Raw genomic sequence first — 24,491 nt, 5'->3', positions numbered from 1 at the left:
TTTGAGGGATACCCTTGTAGGGCCCACTCCGTATTGTATTTCACTAATCCAAACCATATATTTTGTAGATACTCATTCAAAGATCATCTCTACAAAAAAATCAATTAAATCCGATATCATTTGACTACTCAATTGAGTTATTGAAATTTTAGTATTTTCTTGAAGCACCGTGTTCATTGATTTTGTAGGACACAATTGAATGTCGAAACGATTTCCGATCTTTCTAATTTTTTACAAGGATCATCTATGAATGTATACTTAAAAAAATAAATGATTTGGATCGTTGAAAAAAAATTCGTAGGGAACCCTAAAGGGTGTCCTATTTGAGGAATCCCTCAATAAAAAGGGCTGAAAATGAAGAAGAAAGATTAGGATATATATGGAGGGTTTGTTTGTTGAAAATGGAAAAGGCACCACATAATGTTTTAGGCATTAGGGTTTAAGATCATCTTTCAATAGGACATTGTTTAGAGTTGGAAAAAGAGTATGAACTTGTCATAAAATAAAATTAATTGTTGTTATTGCCCCACTCAAAAGAAAAGGTACTTAAAAAAAAATCGAGAAAATAAAATGCCCAGTTGAACTTTAAGTAGTAAGATCTGGTAGGTTTTCTCTGATTGCAATACAATTAATTGAATAATATATGGGCCATTGTTTAGCTTAACTACCAATTAATCAAGAGTGAAGAAAGAAAGAAAACGTCAGAGGGTATTTGACATATACATATAATATATGCATGACATATGATGATCCCATTAATTAGATAATTAAGAACAGCCTAGACTTGATTAGAATGCATAATTATATCTCAAAATCTGGATATATTGTTCTTTCGAGAATGAGAGAGAAGAATGCATATATTATATTGATTTGGAAGCAGCTAGCGTGTGGTGAAGGCAATGTAAATTAAATACAAAGAAGAAAAGAAAGTTCTAGCTAGCTAAAGCTTCAAGTGCTTTCAAACTTTCTTGACTTCAACTTCTAAATGATATTGCCAATTTGAAATTGATGATGACATACATATCTTAATTATATAAATAATACATGTTCCCTTAGATGAAGGTAAACATGTACTTACTTACATATTCCAGAACTCTCTTCCAGAACTCTCTTGCTCTCTCATCATATCATCAAGAACTTTAATTCGACTTAAAAAAATAGCCACTCCAACTTCCTCAATCTTTTCACGACTTAAAAAATCTATTTTTCTTTTTGGTGAGATTAGATTTGAAAGGCGTGTATGTTGACACGAAAACGAGAGGAAAACGTATATGTAACGACCCTTTCTCTTTCTCACTCATTTCACTCATTATGTTGAGTGAGAAAGAAAGAGGGTACATACTCTGGATGCGAAATGTTTTTTCTTTTCTTTTTTATTCTCATGAAAACCATTGCATGTTTACATATGTCTAGATGTACATGACAGTCTTTTAAATAGAATTAAATCTTATACTACATAATAAGTAGTCAAAAAAACAAGGAGAGCTTATAAGCTAGCTAGCAGCCTATAAAAGGTATGGATGGTGATACTTTTACCAGGAAGCAGTCGCCTTAAGCAGTTTGTACTTTTTCCAACCGCGTTTAGTAGAAGCATCACCACGTTTTCAAATGAGGCGTTTATACCGACTACGTAGTCATCCTTGATTTGATTAGAAGAAAGTCATAAATGACGTGTAATTCAACATAGAATGCTTCTAGTAGTTTAGGAATTCAAGTTTGGCTAATTGGCAAATAATCCAAATTCAAGTTTAGTAAGGATAGTACAATCTTATACACGTCTAAATCTCCGTTAAGCTCGATTGGATTCAAATAATCCAAATTCAGTCCGCAACAAAATTATCAAAAATTATAGTTAAATTTCATCTCGAACTTGAGCTCATCCGAATCCTAAATATTCAATCTAATCTTTTCATAGATACAAAATTTTAAATTGAATTCGGACGAGCTTGGTTGAATTAACTCATACAATCATTACAAAATAAAACATGCGTCACCCACCTAACACACCTACCACAAAACTACACTCCTTTCTCTCACATAAAATCGGAAAATAATATGTAACGAACTTCCTAGGCTCTCCCTCTCAATAACTAGCTATTTTCGCTCCTTAATTTAAATCTGTTTAAGTTTGAAAGTTGCTTAATTTTGCCACGTTCTTATATTTTCGTGGACAATTATAATAAAATTAAGTTAAAACTTAGCTATCTGTTTGTGATTGGTCATCTTTGTTGAGGCGTAATGAATCAACCATTGTAATGGCTTTTCTATGTTGAGGTGGCAGAGGCAAGAACATACCATTTTAAGCAAAAGCCAATAACCAAACCAACCCAAAAACAAAGAAAGAAAGAAAAAAACAATTGCAGATATTTTCATTGCCTTTTCCTACTCTGTGGAAATAAGGAAAATCTTCCAAGCTTCGTAGTAACTACTTGCGGGCCGTGGTGGCCAATCAATTGGGCTCAAAAGCTCACAAAACCAACCCCACACTCTTGACTCTCTCTCTCTCTCTCTCTCTCTCTTTCTCTTTCATTGTTGAAAAATGGGTGATGGAAAATAAAAATATAATTTTGCAGTGACGGGTTTTGTGGACGATTTATAGCCCGAACAAGGACGCTCGATTGTCCAAAGCAGAAGCTTCTTAGTAATGGGTTTCTATTTCTCCTCTCTCTCTCTCTCTCTCTCTCACATGTATTTGTAGCCAAAATTACTAATCTTTTTCTACAAAGGCAAAGGCCTATATTTTCTTTCATCCACGAGCAAATATAGCTCTAATGGAAGAAAACAGGGCTTTTTAGCTAGAGAGAGAAAGAGAGAAAGCGACAGAGGGAGAGAGTTGTATGTCAAAGAGAAAAAAAAGCTTTAAATGCGAGTTGGTTGATGTGGTTTTCCCGTCTTCTATCTCTTCTCTTAAGGACTAAGCATACCTGTCCCTTCTTTTATATATATACACGCAGATATTGGTGACCTCTTTAAAGGGTTTAAATTTCATTGCTTTAAGATCAACAACATCCAGCTGCAAAGGCTTTTATAAACCCAACAGTTTTTGACCCAACAATGGATTTTATTGCACACCCATCTCGGTTTTCTTCATCTTCTTCGTTTTCATTTGGGAATTTCTTTGAGAGGATCAAGGAATTTTGCAACTTTGCGGTCTGTGCGATTCTTGGGAACATTTTCTCTGCGATCTTCACCTTCTTCTTTGCATTAGGTTCGTTTTTCTCTTTGTCTCATTTGCCTTTCGACGGTTCATTCTTAGCCTTTTGTTTTTGTTTTATGTTATTGGGTTCTGTTTGTTCATTGTTGTCTTTGATGAAAGTTTTTGTCTTTCTTTGTTAATGCTTACATGGGTGTTGCTTCTTGATCTGTTTCTGTCTTTTTGACGTCGGTACTGCAATTAATTGGATTTGGCTCTTGAATCATTGATATCTGCAACCAAGATCAAATTGGTTCTCTGTTACTCTGACAGAGGAAAGGAAATCAATTTCATGCATTGGAATTTGTAGATTTTGTTAACAGAATTGAATTTCATTTGGGAGCATGATGCATGGGCTGATATGCCATTGATTTGTTAAATTCTAGCTCTAATTAAAGTAAAAAGCTTTCACTTATAGACAAGGGTTTTTTTTGTGAATTCTTGTCCTTTTACATTCATCCAAATATGTCTGGATCCTTGGAACAGAGAGCGCTTTGGTAATTAAGACGTGTTTTATCTTAGCATTCTCACTGATGGAAATGACATTTTTGTGTGCAGTGGGCACCATGTTAGGAGCTATGACTGGAGCTTTGATAGGCCAAGAGACTGAGAGTGGATTTGTAAGAGGGGCTGCTGTTGGAGCAATATCAGGAGCTGTTTTCTCTATCGAAGTGTTTGAATCTTCCCTTATTCTTTGGCAATCAGATGAGTCCGGAATTGGGTGTCTTCTTTATTTGGTGAGATTATTTATAGGGTTAGGTGGTCACTGCAAATGTTTCTTCTTTAGAATGCATGAGTTTGGTGAATTTTATCTTCAAGCTTTAATAGAGTTGCAATTAGCAAATGCCATTATGAGTGCCTAATTCATGTTTTCTCATAAACTATGCAGATTGATGTCATTGCAAGTCTCCTAAGTGGTAGACTAGTCCGCGAGCGGATCGGTCCAGCCATGTTAAGTGCAGTGCAAAGTCAGGTAATTTCCATACCTTGATGCTAGTTCTTATGTGAGACTCAACTCCAAGTGCTAATTTATGTGCTTACTAATTTATTGTTGATTTCCTTGTGTTTAACCAGATGGGTGCAGTTGAATCAAGCTTTGATGAGATCCCCAATATCTTTGACACTGGTGGGTCCAAAGGGTTGCCTGGAGATTCAGTTGAAAAGATCCCAAAGATCATTATTACTGGCAACAATAATGTGGATGCTTCTGGGGAGAAAGTCTCTTGTTCAGTTTGCCTTCAGGTTAAAATCTTAAAGCCATATTGTTTTTTTCGTTTTTTCACTTCTCTCACAGGCTCTTAGGGTTGCTGTTATATTTGAAACTTACTGATTGAAATTATGAATTTTTACATTATCAGGACTTTCAGCTTGGAGAGACAGTTAGAAGTTTGCCCCACTGCCATCACATGTTTCATCTACCTTGTATAGATAAGTGGCTCCTGCGGCATGGTTCATGCCCACTATGCAGAAGGGATCTGTGATCTGTGATGTGTCTGTAAATTACCAAATGAGTAAAGTTCTTTTATTGATCATACAAATTTTGTACCCTTTTTTCATCTGTATTGTTGGTTACCAGGCTGCTCCAGTAGTTCCATGCTCTACATTGTGAGTTGATGTATAAATTTTTTGATTTTATGATAGTTTTTATTGCACAGCAACCCCTACTTTCATAGCACCACGTTTACTCTTTTGCACTGGCAAGGACAATTGTGCTTTTGGTAGGTTAATGGTGGCGTGGCAAGGCATTTGTAATTCACCTCTAGCCTCAGCCTAGAGGTGGAGGGCCCTGCTTGACATCAAGGCTCTATCTGCAAAAGCAGATTCCATTGAAGAATTAGAAACGTTTCTCTTTTTGGTGAATTGAAGAAGTAAAGACACTTGTAACCAAAAAAAGAAGTAATGACACTGAAAGAAGAAATGTATTTTGGATCCTGAGTTACTGGTGACCAGAGGTGCTTTTCTCTCCAGCATATTGGGATCCAATGGCAGAATTTGTCTGCAGAAGTAAAAGATGTTAATAACTATTTACAAGGACAACTAACTTAAAGCTATCTTATCCAGATTTCCACACCCAGATACCAAGTGCTCCTAGATTTTCAAACAAGCATAATGCTATTTTCGTGACATGTAAGTTCTTCTCCTTTTATGGAAATGCTTATTTTCTCATCTGATATGTGAATGCAAGGACTGCAATAACTTTTCTTCTGATGCAAGTGATGGAGAATTAGTTGCCTCCGCAACTGAAATATCTCGGTGTAAATTTTGCTGATAAAGTTATCTAATCAGGTAGGTAGGAACATTATATATCACAAACAGAAAACACTTTTCTTTTAGATATGGTGTGTTTTTCGTTGGGGTTTCAAATTCTCTGACTTGTCCAAAGCCTGTGCAATTTAACAAGCAAGTACAAACTTTCCAACCAGACAAATAATTAGGTAAAATTTTCTTTCCGGTGCATCTGATTTTATCCCATCCCTTACAAGACTGGAGATGAATTCTGACTCAAGCCAGTACTTTAAAAAGGGAAATCAGTCGTCTACCACTAAAGATTGGGAAATCAAGAAAAGAGATTCATGGGATGGGATTGTTTTTCAATAAATAATTCAGGCAACGCTGAGTTAGATGCTTGTTTTATTTTTTTATTCGTTTGAACAGTACGGACCAGGAAAATCATTAAAGCAAGGCATAAAATATCTTTGTAACCATTGAGCCAGAAATTGCCACAACCCCACTTACAGAAAACAAGTAGAGTACAGTCATAAGCGCTTCAGCTACCACATGAATAATTTTGAAATCTCAAATTAACATGCGGGCCAGCCATAGTGTACATCTATCTATAAGCTTTAATTTCTTACCTTACATCTCTCACATTTATGAAAGTATGCAGCTTTCAGTATGAGTAATTAATAACATGATAAGATCACATGAATAGTAATTAATTCGTGACCATTTTCATCAACTTAACCACCCAGCTCTATATTTTGGGTGAAATGAAGTCTAAAGCGACCTATGAAGGTGTGAGATTTTATCTCAGATTCATTGATGTGATTAGTAATGAACAATCTATTTTCTTTAATTATGAGAACATTTTTGCTCACCACTTTAATCTAATGTGTACCTTCATCATTTTTCTCAATATTTAACACGTGTCTATTGATATAACCATGGTTGCATAAATACAAAGTAAAAAGTTAACTATGGTCATACCAAAGGACACGTGTAAGTGTTGAGAATAGTGGTGAGTATACACCTTGAGTTAAAGTGGTGAGCAAAAATATACCATTTAACTATAGATCATTATGGTACTTTTTCGATATGAAATCACGACTAATCCTACATTTATAATTTGTATCGAGCTACACAACTACACAACCTCAACGGTGTCAAACTGTGAAGAGTAATGACCAAAATATTTTCCCTCTTAATAAGATAACTTGGGGGTTAATATTTTCCCTCTTATATTTTCTGGTGGGCACTTTTTCTTTTCCAAGTAGCTTTTTCTTTTCTCTTTGTATTTTATTTATTTTACACTGAAATAAATGCGACTAGCTACCTACATATTCTTTGGTTAAATCAAAGAGAAAGCCAGCAATCTGCCACCTCAGGCGAATCCACACTCATCAACATGCACGTATATCATATGTCACCTTCAACATCCTTCGTGTCTTTACTCTCTGTACTTGCGGCTGTATTTGGCTCCTTCTTCCCAGTATCGTGTGGATAATTTGCTGAATCATGTGATCTTCTTCTAACATGAGACTTTGTTTTTGCCTAGGGCTTTTTACAAATCACCTGCAAAGCCATGGTCTCAAAGTAATTCACGTCACTTTGAAGCGTAATTCCAAATGAATTCACTTTCATTTCATGTCGTGCTTGATCTTTCATTCCAAATTAATACAGTTTCTCAATTTTCGCCATCGTTTCTCTTCCCCTCCACAATTGATAACATGTGAATTGCCTCAGATATTTGTTGTGATGGACAAATAAATAAGGGCAAAATGTATTTATATATATTGGGTGTAATGCCAAAGAAGTTGGGTGCAAATAAAAAGTTGATTTTGTACATAAATTTGTAAATTTGATTATCGTTTTTGCTTAAAGCCCCCCAATTAATGCTGAAGGGCTCGTTTAGGAGTAATTTAGTAGAAACTCTCGTCTTATTATGATAGGATGATCTGTTTTATATGTCTTACAAATATACTAATTATAACTTCCATTCACAAAAGAATCTAATGCAAACCAAAGACCAAGGACATGGTGTCCAAAGCATTCAATCCAAAGCTAATCAGGTCAATACACAAAACCAATTGCACATAAAGACATCGTATAGCTTCAAATCTTCAATATTGGACCCATGCAAATTATTATGTATACAATTTTTAAAGAAATAATTTCTAACATTTACCTGTCAAAGATTAATTTATATAAATATAACAAATAGCATTCATGTCAATTTGTTTCTAGATGGGTGGGGGGAATATTTTGCAATTAATTAAAAAGATGAATCGGTCGTTTTGGATGCATACTCTACCAATAAACAGTTTTTCTTCATTTGTTTTTTTCCTGCCATTGTCACTGGTGCTGTTTGATTGCACAATAACATTATTTTTCATTTGGTTTTTTTTTTTCTTCCTTTGTCTAAGTCAAATATTTTTATTGATATTAATATTTCTTTTGTGGATTGTCACTGACATTTTTTTTATACCTAAGTATCTTGTTTAGAGATTTTAGAAGCTTATAAACACTTTAGGGGTTTCATGGTGAAATGACCAAAATGAAAAAAAGTCACATAGCATATGGAAAGATAGTTTGGTCCGAGACACTAATTTACATAATGATATTGTCACAAAATTAACCACTTAGATCTAATATCTTGGATGAGATAAGGCCACTCATCTAAGTGTGGGGTTTTATTTCAAAAAACCTCAGTGATCATAGTCACTCCTATATCCATGACTTTTATCGAACCATACAATCCTAACACTCCATATCGTGTCGATATTTGATAATATATAATCAAGTATTGTAAATTGATACCCTAACCAATCACTCCCCACTTTACATACTAATTTAAATTTTGAATCAGTTCACTACAACAACCAATATACTTAGGAGGCAACACATGTCAGTTTTGAACTTAAGAAGCATGGGAATTCTATGCTTCTTATAGCAGGAAATGTACAGTCATGCAAACATCAATTCACACATACGTATAGATGCATATGTTATTTTTGGCTTATATGCCGTCTTAGCATGTAAGACCTAGTCATAAGTGATGACTAGAATACTGACTCTTTGAAACCATAGACTTGTTTTATCAAAAATTAAAGAAATCATAGACTTGCTATATATATATTTGAAAACATTAATTAGCCGGCAGATGATCAGTTTGTGATCAGCTTATATGCACTAAGACTTTCCCATATTCCTTCCCACCTCTCTCTCTCTCTCTCTCTCTCTCTCTCTCTCTTCAAGGAAGAAAAATTTATTAGTTTGATGCAGATGAGCAGATATAGAATGAGCAACATGTTTTAAGAACAATTTGAATTAATTTCTTATTTGGTGTGACAATGGCAATGCAGCGTTATTTGGCAGTGGCTTCACCACCATCTCCAAGTTCTGGTCATTCTCATCAAACTCATATATTGGGAGGCTTTGTTGTTGGCATTTTGACAGTCTTGGTGGTTGCCTTATTATTTTACTTGATCAAGACGAAGCTCTTACCAGCTCTCAGGCACAGGCAATTACCACAGAAGCTTGGGCAGAAAGGTGAGCAGAACCCTCAGTTTGCAGCAATTAACATTTTCCCATTTCTAAGTAATTATAGGCCCCACCAAGTTAACCCAATTTATTGCACACTCTTCTTGGAAAACCATGAAAGAAATAAGATTGCACATTCTTCTAGCTTATTTGCCTAGGTAATATTCTCTTAATTATCAAATATTTTCAAATGTACGGCATGTTATGTTATTCGAGTGTCAAATTAAACATAGTGGATTAAAATTTAAAAATAAGAATTTATTTAAGTTTCAAATTGTTTGATAAGAGAACATTAGTTACAATTGTTGTAAAATGCAAAGACCTTGAACTAAAATTTGGGGTGTGACTTCATTTGTTTATGTCTATTAGGAAATTTGAAAGAAGAGAAAATATTGCTCAGGCGGTTCCAATTAGAGGAACTGGGGAAGGCCACCAAGAACTTCAGCAAAGATTGCTTGTTGGGTTGTGGTGCTTTTGGAAATGTCTACAAGGGGACTTTTGATGATCTGGGGCCACTAGCCATTAAGCGAACCCACGCCGATTCGTTTCAGAGTGCAGAAGAATTCAGAAATGGTGAGCCTGAACCAATATATAATAATGTGTCACACATCAGAAGAGATTAAGATTCACAAGTTGCATATCAATCTGATTTCTGTGTAGTGTTTCCTTGAACAGAAGTGAGGCTACTTTCTAAGGTCAAGCACAGAAACCTTGTAGGTTTGGTTGGATTTTGTGAAGAACCATCTGGTATTTACATGCATTGTGTAATTTTCAGGTCTTGCCCTCTCTGTTTCCATAAATACTTCCTGCATATTAATATGGCTGAATTGTGATTTGGGATAGGAGCAAGAGGAGGAAAAGTTTTGATCTATGAATATGTACCAAATGGTTCTCTGCTTGATCACTTTATGGGTATGTTCCTTTGCTTACCTGAAAATTAAACCTACTTTGTTACATGTTAATCTTCCTATTTAATTAGTAAATTTACATGTAGGAAGAAAATGGAGGAGCTTAACTTGGAGGCAAAGAGTGAACATAGCCATTGGAGCAGCAAAAGGTTGGTTGCATACAGATTCAATGCTACGATTAACATATTACATTTACAGAGTAAAAAAAAAACAAGTTGCTGATAATAGTAGAGTTGGTTGTGCAATTTTACAGGTATTGCTCATTTGCATGAAGGGGTCAGCCCAAGCATAATCCACCGTGACATAAAGCCGAGTAACATCTTGATAGGAGATGGATTTGAAGCTAAGGTTTCAGATTTTGGACTGGTGAGATCAGGGCCTACTGGGGATCAATCACATGTCAGTAGCCAAATCAAAGGAACTCCAGGATACCTTGACCCAGCCTATTGTTCAAGTTTCCATCTAACCCCATTCAGTGATGTCTATAGCTTTGGTGTCATACTTCTGCAACTTGTTTCTTCCCGGCCTGCAGTCGATATAACGGGACACCGCCCTAATCAACATATCATTGACTGGGTAAAAATACTTAAACGTTGTTCATTGTTAGAATGTAAGAAACTTAAGATCTTTCTAATCCTAATAGAGTAACCAACAAACTTCATCACTCATTGCTAATAGGGACTGCAAAACATTATCCTTTGTTTTGAGTTCTAGTGAATAAGTATTGTGTTCTTGAATGCAGGCAAGGCCTAGCATAGAGCGAGGTCGTGTTGAGGAGATTTTAGATGCTAATCTTTTAACAGAGCCATGCAACACAGAGATGATGCTAAAAATGGGACAACTTGGCCTAAGATGTGTTGTAAAAGTACCCAAAAACCGTCCTACAATGTCCAAAGTGTGTCAAGAACTTGAAGAGGCCCTCTATAATGCAGACAACTTATTCATCAACAAACAGCCTTCAAGGGGGTCTCGAAGATCAACTGGCTCTCGTCGACCAACAGAGCCAGGGCATAAAGGATCGATCGACTACGATCAGTCTCAAAACTCTGTGAGCATAGATGGCATTGGATTTCAAAGGTTTCATGTGGACATGGATAGCCTCTCCTTTCAGAGCACAAGCTTAAGGTGTTTGGAGTTGGACAATAGTAGTATCAGTATCGACATTGATAATTGGGAAGATATACATGAGGAATCTAGTAGAGAAAAAGGATTAAACATGTAACAGATATAAGTTGATGCCCATGTTTTTCTTTCCATTGTGTGCGCCTGTGTGTGCGTGAGAGAGAGAGAGAGAGAGAGAAAAAAAATAGTTCCAGTATAACTGTGCTTCTGATTTGTGGGTATATTGTGAATTTGCTGAATTGTGATATATTTTCAATTCCTTTAAGGTTCCATTGTATCTGTGCAGATTGGGGTACATTCTGCGTTGCTTGAATGCAATATATTCTCATTCCTTTAAGAAGCACTATTATCTGTCCTTTATATAAAAACATTTCGAAAACTATATATTGCCTCTACACCGCAAGGGCCTGCAATATATAATCATTTCAGTGAGCAAGTTTGACACAACCTATCATCCGCTACATCTATCATCGGCTTCAACATGAATGTTGCAACGTCATTTTATTATGGGTTGGTATTTTTTTCATCGAATCCCATTGCGTTTTCACTGAATGCTATAAGGTCATCATACATTTTCACAGCACTCTTTGAAAACTCGGCCAAGGCTTCAAAAACTGAAGAAAACCCTGTCTGAAATCCATTCACAGCAATATGTTGTGTCTCATGCATAGTGGTATGATGTTTCACCTTCTCTGCCTCTAGCCTCTTCCTAAACATGTCCAACTGGTCCTTCATCTCACTCAAATACTCGATGCGATTCCATACATGCAGTTCTGTTTCCTGCTCAGAAAACTTCAACCCAAGAACCCTTCTCTCTGTCCTTTCAAATGCCAAAACCTTCCTGTCAAGTTCTCTGGCAAGTCCATCAACCTTCCTCTTTTGTCGATGCTCTTCACCTTGTTGAACCATCAGGGCTCGGACATCCTTCCCAAAGCTTTTCATGGCATAAGTCACTGCTTCATCAGGTAGCTTATCCAGGCAAGCTAGCCAATCATGACACATTCCAAGTAATGTTGGCCCCTTGACCCTACACGTTTGAAGTGAAGACATACCCTTCAAGTGGAATTCAGTTTCAGGGGTAACAAACTTGAAGAGCCAACCAGCAAGAGCTTCAATATATGCCTTCTGTGAAGAAACATACGAAGCAAAGCAAGCACGCCAATTTTGAAGTTCTGCTTCAAGCTTAAGAGTAGCAAGCTGGTGTGAGTCATTGCAGAACATTCCATAGGATGGAAGGTTGAGAAATTTCACTTCAGACATGATTCTGTTTTGGGTTTCATGAGATTCTGACAGTATCTTCCAATTTCTCATTAGGCTGCAGAAAATGGGAACCGGAGGTCTAATAAAATTCAAAACAGGCTTCTTATACCTTACTAACAAAATTCTGACTTCTATCTTACCCATGTAGAAGATCAACAAGTTGTGGCTGCAGCTCTTCATCTCTGAGTTTTTGGATTCTTTTGGAGATTGATTCAGCACTTCTTATGGCAACCAAAATTCTGGTATACAAGTCTTGTACTTCAACTCCAATTTTGTTCCCAGTGTTGAGGCCATCTCCTCTATTATCTTGGTTTCTCAACTGGGAGCATTTTCGCTCATATATTATCCTGGTTTCTTCTCCAGCCTGAATATATAAATTGAAAGATGGTGGTCATATATTCTCAAATTATCTTGTGTGTCCAAATGGAAAGGGAAACAAAGAACCCAAAAACTGATAACTCGTCTACATTTGTAAGCCCGGACCAATTTTATCTTATACAATTTAACTCATAAGAAGCAGAAGTCAAATACATTAATCTAATATCATTAGGCTGCCAATGTAGATCATCCATCCAAGAAATACAAACAATCATGTAAAAGACTAAATGAAGCACAAGAATGTTGGATTCGTATTCTACCTTCACCTCCTCAAAGAGTTTCTTCTCCCAAGCATATAGCCTTCCTAATGTTAACGAATGACTCCCAGATCCCATAACTCCGTTGTCATCAAAGAGATCATTATTGAATTGAGTCCACGTTGAAGAACTTTTGGAGCTAGATGTAAGGAGACTTTTACAGGAGGAAGACCAAGATAATGTGGATGAAGTGGAGCGGCTCCGTGTGATTGACCGCATGAGCTTACTTGAATTTTCTGCACCCAAAATCATAGATGAATTGATAGTAGAGCTAGAATATGATGGGAATCAGTAGGTCTGCAAATTGCTGCACACGACAACGGTAACTGATTCAAGTAATTCATGGAATACCAAATAAAATGTTCATGGGACAACTGGACCAGAAGCAAGTTACTGACCTGAAAGCCATCAAAGGTAAAAAGGGATAGGAAAAAGATCACAAAGAGATGTAATTTCAACAGTTCTACATATGCACAAGGGAAGTAAGTTGGTTTTTTTTTTTTTTTGGGGGGGCATAAATAGGATGGATATGTTGCTGGAAAAATTGCAACTTTTTTCTTATGCAATCAGTAATATATCTCAAAAGGTCTTATAATCAAACCCACATATAGACATGAATTTCACCAAGAAAATAAAAATAACAGACATGGCATTTGTTGAGAGAAGACAAAGAGATATAAAAGAGAAAGACCCCACCTTTAATTTCCTCCAAGGCAGATTGCATTTGAACCATGTTGGTCTCTAGCATCCTGGAAACATCCAAACCAGAATCATAGGCCCTAAGGAAATGGTCCTCAACATCTTTCAATGCTTCCAACAATTCCCTCCCATTTGTGGGTGTATCAATCACCCTTAGACCATTTTGCTCCCCTTGGCTCACATTAGCATCCTCTCTTTCTGTCACAGCCTCAGTCCCACCATTCTCTTCCAGACCCACATCACAATTACTTAAATCTCCAACCTTCTCATCACTTATTACTCTTTCTCCATCATCTTCCAACTCAGGAATCCCTTCTTTCTCTCTCACCAGTCTCAAATCCTCATCAGAGTTCTGACTCAACCCATTTCCCATCTCTGTTCTCACACCATCAAAGAATGGATTAAAGAAATCCCACCCAAAATCTCTCTGTGGTGATGCCATTGTTGGAGCCATCCCACTATAAAAATGCTCACAAGCCACTTCCTCCTCATCAGTCTCACTATCATCATCACCACCCTCTTCATCTTCTTCTCTGTCATTTGTATTTTCTTGCAGTTGTTTTTCTTTATCTACCTTTGGAGGGCTTGTAGAATTTGCAGAATCAGAAAATGGGCAACCAATGGTTTGGTGGTTGGGTTCAGATGGCCTCTGTTGAAGGAACATGGGGTTGTTGGAGATGATGGTCTCAGTGGTCTCAGAGGAATTAGTAGAAGGAAAAGTGATGAGAAATGGAGAAGAAGGAGAGGAATGTCTTGCTACAAACAACCTTATGGCAGCTGCCACTGCATAGAGAGAGTGATTGTACTTGCATTGTGCATCTGCAAACGCATACCTGCGCTCTACAGCCAATTTCAACTGCCGTTTTCTCTCTTTACAAAGCAAAACTACATCTTCTTCTTCACCTTTCTTAGACACAACACAACCCATGTCTCTGTTTCCTCTGAATTTAGAGATGTGCTTTGGTAAAAGGGGTTTCGTTCAGCTTGGTTCAGTGCAAAACAGAAGGTGGGTTATGCTAAACATTAAAACTAAAGCTGAAAGCTGTGGCCTTTGGTAGCAGAGAGAGAGAGAGAGAGCCAGAAAGTAGTTTTGGAAAAGCTGTAGAGAATCGCATCATATCAATATATGATACACCACTGTATAAGTTTGTCCTCTGCCCCTGGCTGAAATATGGAGGTGGCTTTGGTTAAGTCTTTTAGCACAGGTTTTGGTGGGAAAGTAAGAGAAAAAAAAAAAGGGTTTGTCAGAAAATGAGCCAAAACTGATATTGCAACCAAAATCTCACACATATGACCAAAAAAAACCAAAACCAAAATCTCACACACCAAAATCTATGCATATAATAAGAGGAAGTTGCATAAAACTCTGAACCAAAAGTAGCCCACTTGCTTCCTTTACCATTCTGAGAGTCATGTTTAGATGTTCTGTTTAATGCAGCCTGAAAAAACTGAAAAAAACTCTACTTCCCTGCCATATCTAGAGACATATTTAGATTCCCACATTAGCAATTTAGCACATAATTAAGGTTTAATTAATTAACAAGGGTCTCTTGCTTAGTTGGTGTGTTTAATGTTCCATGAAGGCATGCATGCATGAATAGTTGACATTTGTCAGTCAAAGACTGAAACTTGGTATTAAAATGTTTTATGGGGTGGCTCATCTGTCTGTCACCCCCATATAATTAAGAATTTTTAAGAGAGGGTTAGTGAGTTCTCTGCACTTTCTTCTCACATTCCATAATATTCCTTGTTCAGCTGAATTAAATAAATCTATCTTAGAAAGAGAACAAGATAAGAAGATTTGTTTATTGAGAAATTGTTGAGATGCCCATAAAACCATATCTCAGTAGAGAAGACTTAAAAAAAAACCCCACCATTAAGCTCACTAACGGGGGGTAGAATTGGTCTACCAAAAGTCATATTTAACTCTTCCCATTAAGGAACACTGGCTGCACGAATCAAAACTTTTGACCATGGCACGCTTACCCCAAAAAAAAACCCTTGACCTTGGAAGAAGGCAAAGGTGTACGGATATAAATAGCCCCACCTCACCTCTTTTTTACCATCAATTGATTGCATTCTTCCTGGGTCAAACTTTTGAGTACTTATTACTGTTGGTTCCATGAGCTCGCATCACATGAATTGATTGGGATTTGTACTTGGAAGATCTGTTATACTTACGTTGGCGAGTTAGTCAAATGGATTATGCCAGTTGATTAGGGCAGTAAGATTGTCTTTTTACATTTATGTTCGAATATTTTTAAAATAAATTAAATAAATTAAAAGTAATTTAAACTATTGTTTGCATCAAAGAAAAAATATCAAAGAGCTCAAATTATAATTGAGGGTAAGTAAAAGCAACTTGACATGTTTAATTAGAGTGAGGTTAATAGAAGACTAGAAGGGTTAAAATGGACAAGAACTTCCCTCCTTAAGGAGGAGGACTCCTCCTTACTTAGTGATGTGGCTCAATCACAAATTGACACGTGCCTTTTTTTTTTCCAAAAATATTTTTGTTTCTTCTCTTTTATTATTCATAACTGAATTCTTTTTTTTTTATTTTTTTTATTGCTGCCTACCAACATTGTCAATGTTAATTTGGATGAAGGTGAATTGTTGGGGTTGGAGTTAGAAAAGTCCACAATAGACATAAAATTTAACTGAGGTATAGAAAAAGGAAATTAGTTATGCTAATGAAAGAGAAGGGAAAAATACTTTTGAGACTTTAAAAAAAAAAAAACGAGGACACATGTCTATTTGTGATTGAGCCACATTATTAGGTAATAAGGAGTTCAAGAGGGAAGTTTTGTCCCTATTATATAATGGCCTTGGGGACTGCAAACAACTTTTTTGTTTCAACAAATACACAGAGATTGGGTTGGCATGGCAGGTTGAAACAGGAAGGTATGACAACTCTAATATTATGGAGAATTGTGCCTAGAAAGCTCTCTCTCTCTCTCCCTCTCTCTCATATAGATTTATGTTTTTAAGAGAGATTAATAGTAATACTGACTTAATTATGTATAATTATAGATGGACCACATCACATGGTAAACACTATATTCCTGCACAGAAATTGCTTGCACTCAAAAAGTTTCCATGATAGGTAGGCAGGCTGGCTTTTGTATATTCTGTTGTCCCCAGCCAGCCATTGTTTGTTCAGATTTGACTATTGGATTCTTGGGCTTGACAACAGCCAAAAGGTAAAATAAAAAGGATTCTTGGGAATCACCGGACTGATATAAAGAAGTTCATCCAAAAGACAAAGTGCATCAGAGCAAGTTCCAGCAAACAGAAGGGAAAAAATAAAAAGCATGGTAAAAGTGATTTTCTTATAAATAAATAAAAATGCATGAATTAATTCTTAAAATTTCCTCCAAAATAAAAATAAAAATAAAAAACCTAACATTCTAAAAACCCTTGTGCAATTTTTTTTGTTCAACAGTCATTTGTCATCTACCCTTATTGGATTCTCACTGCATCTTACTAATGACATGTTTACTAATCCGGAATTGAATTGAGGAGGAGTTGGATTGAGGAGAATTAGATTTCGGATTCCTAATGAAGTTGTTTACTAAACCATATGGATTGAGGGGAGTTAGATTCCGAATTCCTATTGAAGTTGTTTACTAAACCATATGGAATTAGAGTAGGAGTGATACTAATTACTAAAATGTCCTCATTTTTTGGTTAAAGTAGATGGTATATTTGGAATTTTGAAAATTGTGTGAGAATATAATGGGTAAAAAAGATGAATTCTCCATGAATTAGAATACCACCTCCCATTCAGGAATTGAATTTCAATTCCTAATTTTGTGTGGGCCCCGCTTGCTTTTTTTTTTTTTTTTTTTTTGGTTTCCCAAGGTATCCCCAGGCATGACTCAAGCCTAATCCTCCGAGGTACTGTCGGGCACATATGCGGGGACCTCTCTCAAAAAAGTTTTCTGCATCCACAAGGGCTTGAACCCGAGACCACTTGCTTAAGTGACCAAAGCCCCTTCCACTCTGATCAACCTTCTTTAGTGCCCCGCTTACTTTTCAATTCCTTGATGTGAAGTAAACGCAGGAATTCTCCATAGACGGAATTCAATTCCTAATGAGAATTCCAATTCCGGATTAGTAAACATGTCATGAATGTCATTCTATTCTAAAAGCTCATCATAAATTTTCATGGAACTGTTTGAAAAATCGGCCAAGGATTTAAAAACTGACGAAAACCCATTTTGAAATCCATTCACATACATATCATGTGTCTCCTTCATGACGGTATGATGTTTCGCCTTCTCTCCCTCTAGATTGTTCTTAGATTTATCCAAGTCGTTCTCCATCTTTTCCAAGGGCTTCATCTGCTTTTGCTCATGCGGTCTATCTTCTTGCTCATAAAATAACTTAAACTCACGCATTTGTTTATTTATGTCAAGTCGTGGAGAGGAGTGGCTTGCTACAAACGACCTTATACCATCTGCCACTGCATACAGCGACTGGTTATATTCGCACTGTGCATATGCAAACGCATACCTTCTATCCACAGCCAATTTCAGCTGCTCCTTTCTCTTCCTACAAAGCTTTTCACTTTGCTTTGAGACCTTGCAACCCACGTCTCTGTTTCCTACGAATTTCGCTTAGAACGGGCTTTGGCGGGAAAATAAGAAAGAAAAAATTGGGTTTGCCGAACTCAACTGAAATTACAAGCTTAGAGCTTCGAAGTATTATGTCTCTTTGTTTGTTCATGGAGGGGGTATATTTATACAAGTGCGAAAGAAGTACTTGTTTCAATGGGTGATTGTAACTTTAATTTTGGGCAACTCTTGTTCTTAGCCGTTATGGCAGTGTTTGGTCATCGCTTACCTGGCAAACATGAGAGTATTCTGAAAAAAAAGGGGGTAAGTTTCTAGAGTTCGAAACCAGAAACCTCTTTCCATGCAGAAAGTGGAAATTTACTTTCCTTTTTTATTTTTTAAGTTTTTGGGCATTGTTGTTACTCTTTTTTCTTGGGGCCAAAGTTATATTTTGTCATGGACTTCGTTTTGATCGTCTCCTTCCTTCCCTGAAGGTTTTCCCATTATTTGCCCCCATCAAAGTTCTCTGGCGAAGGCAGTGAACCCAACTTTTCGGCCGTCATAGCGCCCACTAAGTGCAATATGCAATCAACATCATGCAGAGATTTCCATTTTCTGGGCTGTCCTTCCACATGATTTACAAAACCCAATGCTCTGCATGAAGTACACAAAGAAAAATAGAACAGAAAACGAATTCGCAGAGAAGATTTCCACAAGAAAGAATCTTCGTGTTTGTCACCTTTGAAGCTCTACATCTTTGATTCTTTCCTTATACCTCTGCTCAAGATCTCAGAAAAGTAAATTACATGTTCAGGTTAATTGTTACATTGTACAGTGAAAAAAAATCGACTGCACCTTCCCTTGTCTCTCTTGGATTTACAAGCTGATGGTTCACCGGAGCTCTCAGAAGGACTCAACAATAGGTACAATATTACATGAGCCGGCTTCATCAGGTTTCCATGGAAGGGGCAAGAGTTTTTGCAGGTATATTAATACCGCGTCCTCTCACAGACAAACTGGGCTTCTAGCTGAGCTGGCTCTGCTCACAAGGTTTGAGTCAAGAAATACGACTATGACTGTTATGTCGTCGTGGAAATGCCGGCGTACACCACGGTCTATTTTCTTCAAATCTGAGTATTTCATATCTCTTTTCTTGGCTGCTTCCTGCACGGCAGTTTTCACAAGCCTCCGAGCACTTCCCTGAAAAACAAGAAAAGAGTAAAGTCACATTCCGTCTCTTATTTACTAATCATAATATGGTGTTTGATGTACAATTCTACACTATTATTTGCTGCTCCTGCATTGTTAATCATAAACCTATCAATACAAGCATACATATCCCCCTCAAAGCCTGCTTGCCCATCTAACAACTTGTTTATTATCAGAAACAGCATGTAAGGGGCACACTGATCCTATCCTAGCCAGATAAAGCCCAAATATAGTCCACCGTAAAACTAGCTATTCCATTTAAATAAACATATTAAAGCAAAACAGAAATTGCATCCAGCGTTGAGATAAGTATGTTACGCTGCGTGGGTGATTTTGAACTATATCAACCGCTTCCTGGTTGCTAAGGTACTCCCACAGCCCATCAGAAGCAAATATGACAAATTGATCATGTGGTTGAAGTTCACGTACAGAGATCGATGGTTCAGAGCTTAAAATTGGCCTTTTAAAAGGTTCACGCAAGCGAAACTTGGCATACAAAGGCTCCCTGTTGAATTCAGCCTTTTTCAGATATATGTCACCAATCGATCTAGAAAGCTGCAAAAGACAAATATCTTTTTTCTTTAAAAACAACAATTATCAATAACAATAAAACATTCAATTATGAATCATAAATTTTGATCCATTAAATTAAACACCAAAAATAAAGAAATTTTAAAAATATTTCACCTCGAATAATAAATTTGACGCATTAAAAATCTAAAATAAATAGTTCCTTTTAAAGGGACTTCTCCTAAATAATCAGAGATCTCCACACCATTCCATTAAAAATAGTTCTATAAAAAGTTCAAATTGTGCTTCTTTTTTGTTTCTTTTTTCTTTTTTGTTTCTGAAGGGCTAATGTAATCAAACTGCTGATCACTGTGGTGGCAATAAACCTATCACTCCCAAGTTGAAAAAAACAATGCAAGATTAACACCCACATGTGCTCAATCATTTCTACTATTGAAATATTAAAACAATAGCAGCTCTAAATCAACCCTGATAAAAATACAAATTTATCACTGCTTAAACCACTCTCAGGCCAAGTACTCACAGATAATGTCAATAATTACCCATACGACATCTTTATTCTTCAAGTAAAAGCAAAAATTAGCCTACAAGTCTATCTACTAGCTCAAAGGTCTAAGTACCCGACATGAAGCCAACATCTTAGCCTCCTGACATGTTAGATATTAAGGACCACAGTTCTCTTCCCAAGAATCCCAAACTGCTTAGTCATTTCAATCTTCTTGTTGAACCATTAAACGAGTCAATATCATGAAATACAAAATCTGTCATGTATAATTTACGATGAAGCTATAAAGAACATGCTTTCAGTGAGATGGAAACCCTTTATGCGTACTGAAATACCTGTATTATACCCTTTACGCGCCATACATTATGCTTTAAAACTACAATATGTGAGTCATCTGGGTGCTGCGAATGCATCTCCTGTCTGACAGATTCTATGGCCACATTGTGCTCTGATGACAGCTGGATGGCAAGAACCTCCCCAGTAGCCTTCATAACTCTCCCCAGCACAGCTCGGGAGTCACCAACATTGGCAATGTAAAGGGTGCCACCAAAGATCACACCAACAAGGCAACAAGACCCAACGGCTGCAATTTGGGGTTTCATAGGCCACTGTTCGGTAACAACAGAGAGGAATCCCTCTTCTGTCGCTTGATATGCTTTCCGTATCACATCCACTGACATGGACTGTTGCTCTGATGTGAACCCTAAAAAAAACAAAGTCATCAGCAATGACTTCATTCCAATCTCAAGACTCATCATTGAAATATCGATAATACACATCCCCTGAATTGTAATAAGGAGATTCATTTAATTCTGGTAAAATGAATCCTAACATGAACGAGTTTGAGCGAATCCAATTTATTCCTGCAACAAAAACTTTTATGCTAAAAAGCGCATCTGGAACTTAGATAATGTAGCTTACTTTTTAGATTCTGGAGTAGGTGATCATTGATGTATCGGGAGGTCTCAGGACCGCCATGACCATCATATATTCCAACAAAGGTGCCATATGGACCAGACTCAACCTGACTCTGATCCTCAAGCAAATTGTTGGCCTGTACAACAGCCATTGAAAATTCACCATTCAAGTGTTGCCCGGTGTCTTTGTACCAAAGTAACCCATCTTGTCTGCCAGCTGCATCCGATCCGGTGTCTCGCACCCTCCATGATGCCTGCCAATCGTTCAGTCGCCTTATCGTCATATTCCACACTTGCCATTCATATGGGTTCCGCTCGAGCATGCCACACTTGAAATTGTCGGAGGGCTTGGATTCAATCTCTCTAGACTCCTCTAGAATGGGAGTCCGGGCCAAAACTGGTCCCAATGTGCCTCCGCCCATGATGCAGGCCTCATTCATAAAACCAAAAATTCCAACCCGGTCTCCTCCGGTAGAATGAACTGTATTCCCACTAATGTTGTACACGACAGAGACGCTGCATGTGCCATTGGAGGCCTGTGAGGGCTTAGAGTCGCCGCCTGTGCCGTTGGGTGCCTTGCTTAGCATATATTGATGAATCTGATGAATTACCTTCTGACATTCAGAAGATCCTGTTGTGACTGCTGCACGCGAATTGAGGGCCAGGACACGCCTTCCTTCCTTAATGCATTCTAATGAACACAATTCCTCATCTGGGTAGGAGGGCATTAACTCAATAAGTTTAAGTAAAGCATATCGCACCGTCGATGATGACCGCCAATTCAAAAATCGGCTGATGTCGCTTTGGGTTTTGAAGCGTCCATTTTCCGTCAGAAACATGACTGAAGGAGGCTTCGACGGGTATTCCTCCGGAAACTCGATCCGCCCATGATAAATCCCACCCTCGAATTCAGTTCCACTAGGGCCTCTGAGTGCAAATTGCCATTCATATATGTTCCAATCGCGCAGGGCGCACTTGAAATCGTCGGAGGGATTGGATTCAATCTCATGAAACTCCTTTAGAATCTTCTCTGCTGAGTTGCAATTGTCCTCCGCCATCACGCACCGACCAATACCATTTGATTTTGTTCGATCTGCGTCGATCCGACTCGATCCACCACAACCACCTCTTCCGGTTAGCAAAACTTCAAATATATACAATTATTCTCACAATACGAGCGAAGAGATGAGGAAAAATGGCCGGCTGTGTTTGTATGCAGGGCTCCTCATGCAGAGTAAATATGCAGATCTTGTTGCGGTTTCTTCAGAGCAAATTCAAAAGCTTAGATGGATTTGAATTTGAGTTGGACAGAACTAGTCTAGAGATGTCTATTTGGCCGAGAAAGAACTGAACCGGGGAAATCGAGCATGAGATGAAAGCGGAAGGGTAGAGAGTGCAAGAAAGCCAAGTCGAGAAGCGGAGATTGCAGAACGGAAGAGTGCGGCGCCCAAAGAGAAGAAAACGTGAAAACGTGAAAAAATGAATAGGTTTCTAAGGAGGGTGTATTCAATTGCGATTTTAATAGATTGCAATCGCAGGATTTTATTGTAATGAATTTCAGCACGATTTGGTAATTACAAGATTTTACTTATGAGTTTAATAGATTGTGATTATATGATTTTCTTATGATTCACTTAGGACTTTTTTGTTGACTGAACAAACATATTGACCAAAGCAAGCACGCCAATTTTGAAGTCCTACTTGAAGCGTTTGAGTTGCATGCTGGTGTGACTTTCCATAAGATGAACACTTGAGCCATTTCACTTCTGACATGATTTGATGTTGTGTTTCATGATATTCTGACATGATCTTCCAATTTTTGATCAGCCTGCAGAAAGTGGGAAAGAGAGGATATAGCAAAATAATTCAAAAAATTTCAGACATCTATGATCTTACCCTTGTAACAACTCAATAAGTTGTGGTTGCAGCTCCTCTTCTCTAAGTTTTCGAATTTCTTTAAATATTGATTCCGCATTTCCTTTGGCAACCAAAATTCTGGAATGCAATTCCTCTACTTCAACTCCAATTTTGTTTTCAGTCTTTCGGCCATGTCCTTGGTTAATCGAATATTGGGAGCATTTTCGATCATATAATCTCCTGGGTTCCTCTCCAGCCTGCACATAAAAATTTAAAGATGATTCAAGTTATTCTCAAATTATCTAGGTTGTCCATATGGAGGAGGAAACACATAAGCTAAAACAATCCTATAAATTAATGATCAAGTTATGAGAAATCCATAAAACTGAATAAAGCAAATAATTGTTACATTCATATTTTACCTTCACCTCCCCATAGAGTTTTTGCTCCCAAGCATATAGCGTCCCTAGTGTTAACGAATGGCACTTGGATCCCATTGCTCCATTGTCATCAAAGAGACCACCATTCAAATGAGTGATTTTCGAAGAACTTCTGGTGCTAGATCTAAGGAGGCTTTTTCGGGAGGAAGACGAAGATAATATAGATGAGATGGAGCGGCTTTTTTTGAGTTTACTTGAGTTCTCTGCACCCAAAATCATATAAACATGAATTATACACAATGACCAAGCAAATCAAAATAACAAAAAGGGCTTTAAACGAGAAAAACCCACCTTCAGTTTCGTCTAAGGCAGATTGCATTTGATCCATGTTGGTGCCTAGCATCCTGGAAACATCCAAACTGGAATTATAGGCCCTAAGGAATTGGACCTCAACCTCTTTCAATGCTTCCAACAATTCCCTCCCTTCTCTCACAGCCTCATCATTCAGCAAAACCAACCCCAATTCTTCCCCATCAGTCCCAGCATTATGATCGCTATTCTCTTCATCTGAGCTTCCTTGTAGCTGTTTTTCTCTGTCTGCCTCTGAAGAGCTTATACAAGTTTCAGAATCAAGAAAAGGGCCCGCACCGGTGTTTTTGGTTGGTTCAGAATCAGATGGTGGTGGAGAGGAGTGGCTTGCTACAAACGACCTTATAGCAACTGCCACTGCATACCGCGACTGGTTATATTTGCACTATGCATCTGCAAACGCATACCTTCTATCCACAGCCAATTTCAGCAGCTCCTTTCTCTTCCTACAAAGCAAAACCACATCGTCTTTTTTACTTTGCTTTGACACCTTGCAACCCATGTCTCTGTTTCCCCTGAATTTCGCTTAGAATGGGCTTTGGCGGGAAAATAAGAAAGAAAAAGTTGGGTTTGCAGAACTCAACTGA

At 37.5% G+C, this 24,491-nt stretch overlaps 4 protein-coding genes and 1 pseudogene across 5 annotated transcripts; 2 read left to right on the top strand and 3 right to left on the bottom strand.

Annotated features, from left to right (window-relative positions):
* Positions 1–2,671: 2,671 nt before the first annotated feature.
* LOC110761350 (RING/U-box superfamily protein) lies at positions 2,672–4,833 on the top strand. Its single transcript, XM_021963813.2, has 5 exons — positions 2,672–3,208; positions 3,752–3,930; positions 4,083–4,166; positions 4,268–4,435; positions 4,552–4,833. The coding sequence occupies exons 1-5, from the start codon at positions 3,055–3,057 to the stop codon at positions 4,672–4,674; spliced, it is 708 nt and encodes a 235-aa protein (XP_021819505.1). The 5' UTR covers positions 2,672–3,054; the 3' UTR covers positions 4,675–4,833.
* Positions 4,834–8,594: 3,761 nt separating this feature from the next.
* Positions 8,595–11,238, top strand: LOC110761368 (putative serine/threonine-protein kinase PBL11). Its single transcript, XM_021963830.2, has 7 exons — positions 8,595–8,962; positions 9,323–9,526; positions 9,629–9,700; positions 9,797–9,865; positions 9,948–10,010; positions 10,115–10,437; positions 10,604–11,238. The coding sequence occupies exons 1-7, from the start codon at positions 8,764–8,766 to the stop codon at positions 11,081–11,083; spliced, it is 1,410 nt and encodes a 469-aa protein (XP_021819522.1). The 5' UTR covers positions 8,595–8,763; the 3' UTR covers positions 11,084–11,238.
* A 92-nt stretch (positions 11,239–11,330) lies between these two features.
* On the bottom strand, positions 11,331–14,789 carry LOC110761366 (protein ALTERED PHOSPHATE STARVATION RESPONSE 1-like). Its single transcript, XM_021963829.2, has 4 exons — positions 13,575–14,789; positions 12,882–13,114; positions 12,384–12,607; positions 11,331–12,298 (listed from the first exon to the last, which is right to left on the bottom strand). The coding sequence occupies exons 1-4, from the start codon at positions 14,503–14,505 to the stop codon at positions 11,488–11,490; spliced, it is 2,199 nt and encodes a 732-aa protein (XP_021819521.1). The 5' UTR covers positions 14,506–14,789; the 3' UTR covers positions 11,331–11,487.
* A 4,054-nt stretch (positions 14,790–18,843) lies between these two features.
* Positions 18,844–22,809, bottom strand: LOC110761367 (putative protein phosphatase 2C 46; annotated as a pseudogene). The gene is made up of 4 exons (XR_015825649.1): positions 21,303–22,809; positions 20,717–21,084; positions 19,664–19,900; positions 18,844–19,336 (listed from the first exon to the last, which is right to left on the bottom strand). The product of XR_015825649.1 is annotated as a putative protein phosphatase 2C 46 (transcript).
* A 112-nt stretch (positions 22,810–22,921) lies between these two features.
* LOC110761370 (protein ALTERED PHOSPHATE STARVATION RESPONSE 1-like) lies at positions 22,922–24,406 on the bottom strand. The gene is made up of 5 exons (XM_088244690.1): positions 24,395–24,406; positions 23,887–24,289; positions 23,578–23,798; positions 23,195–23,412; positions 22,922–23,126 (listed from the first exon to the last, which is right to left on the bottom strand). The coding sequence occupies exons 1-5, from the start codon at positions 24,404–24,406 to the stop codon at positions 22,922–22,924; spliced, it is 1,059 nt and encodes a 352-aa protein (XP_088100816.1).
* Positions 24,407–24,491: the final 85 nt, after the last annotated feature.

This window comes from Prunus avium, chromosome 7 (genome assembly GCF_965620075.1).
Source record: "Prunus avium chromosome 7, drPruAviu1.hap1.1, whole genome shotgun sequence".
In the NCBI taxonomy this organism is placed as follows: Eukaryota; Viridiplantae; Streptophyta; class Magnoliopsida; order Rosales; family Rosaceae; genus Prunus; species Prunus avium.
Note: the sequence above shows the minus strand (reverse complement) of the source record. Positions and strands in the feature narration are given on the sequence as shown.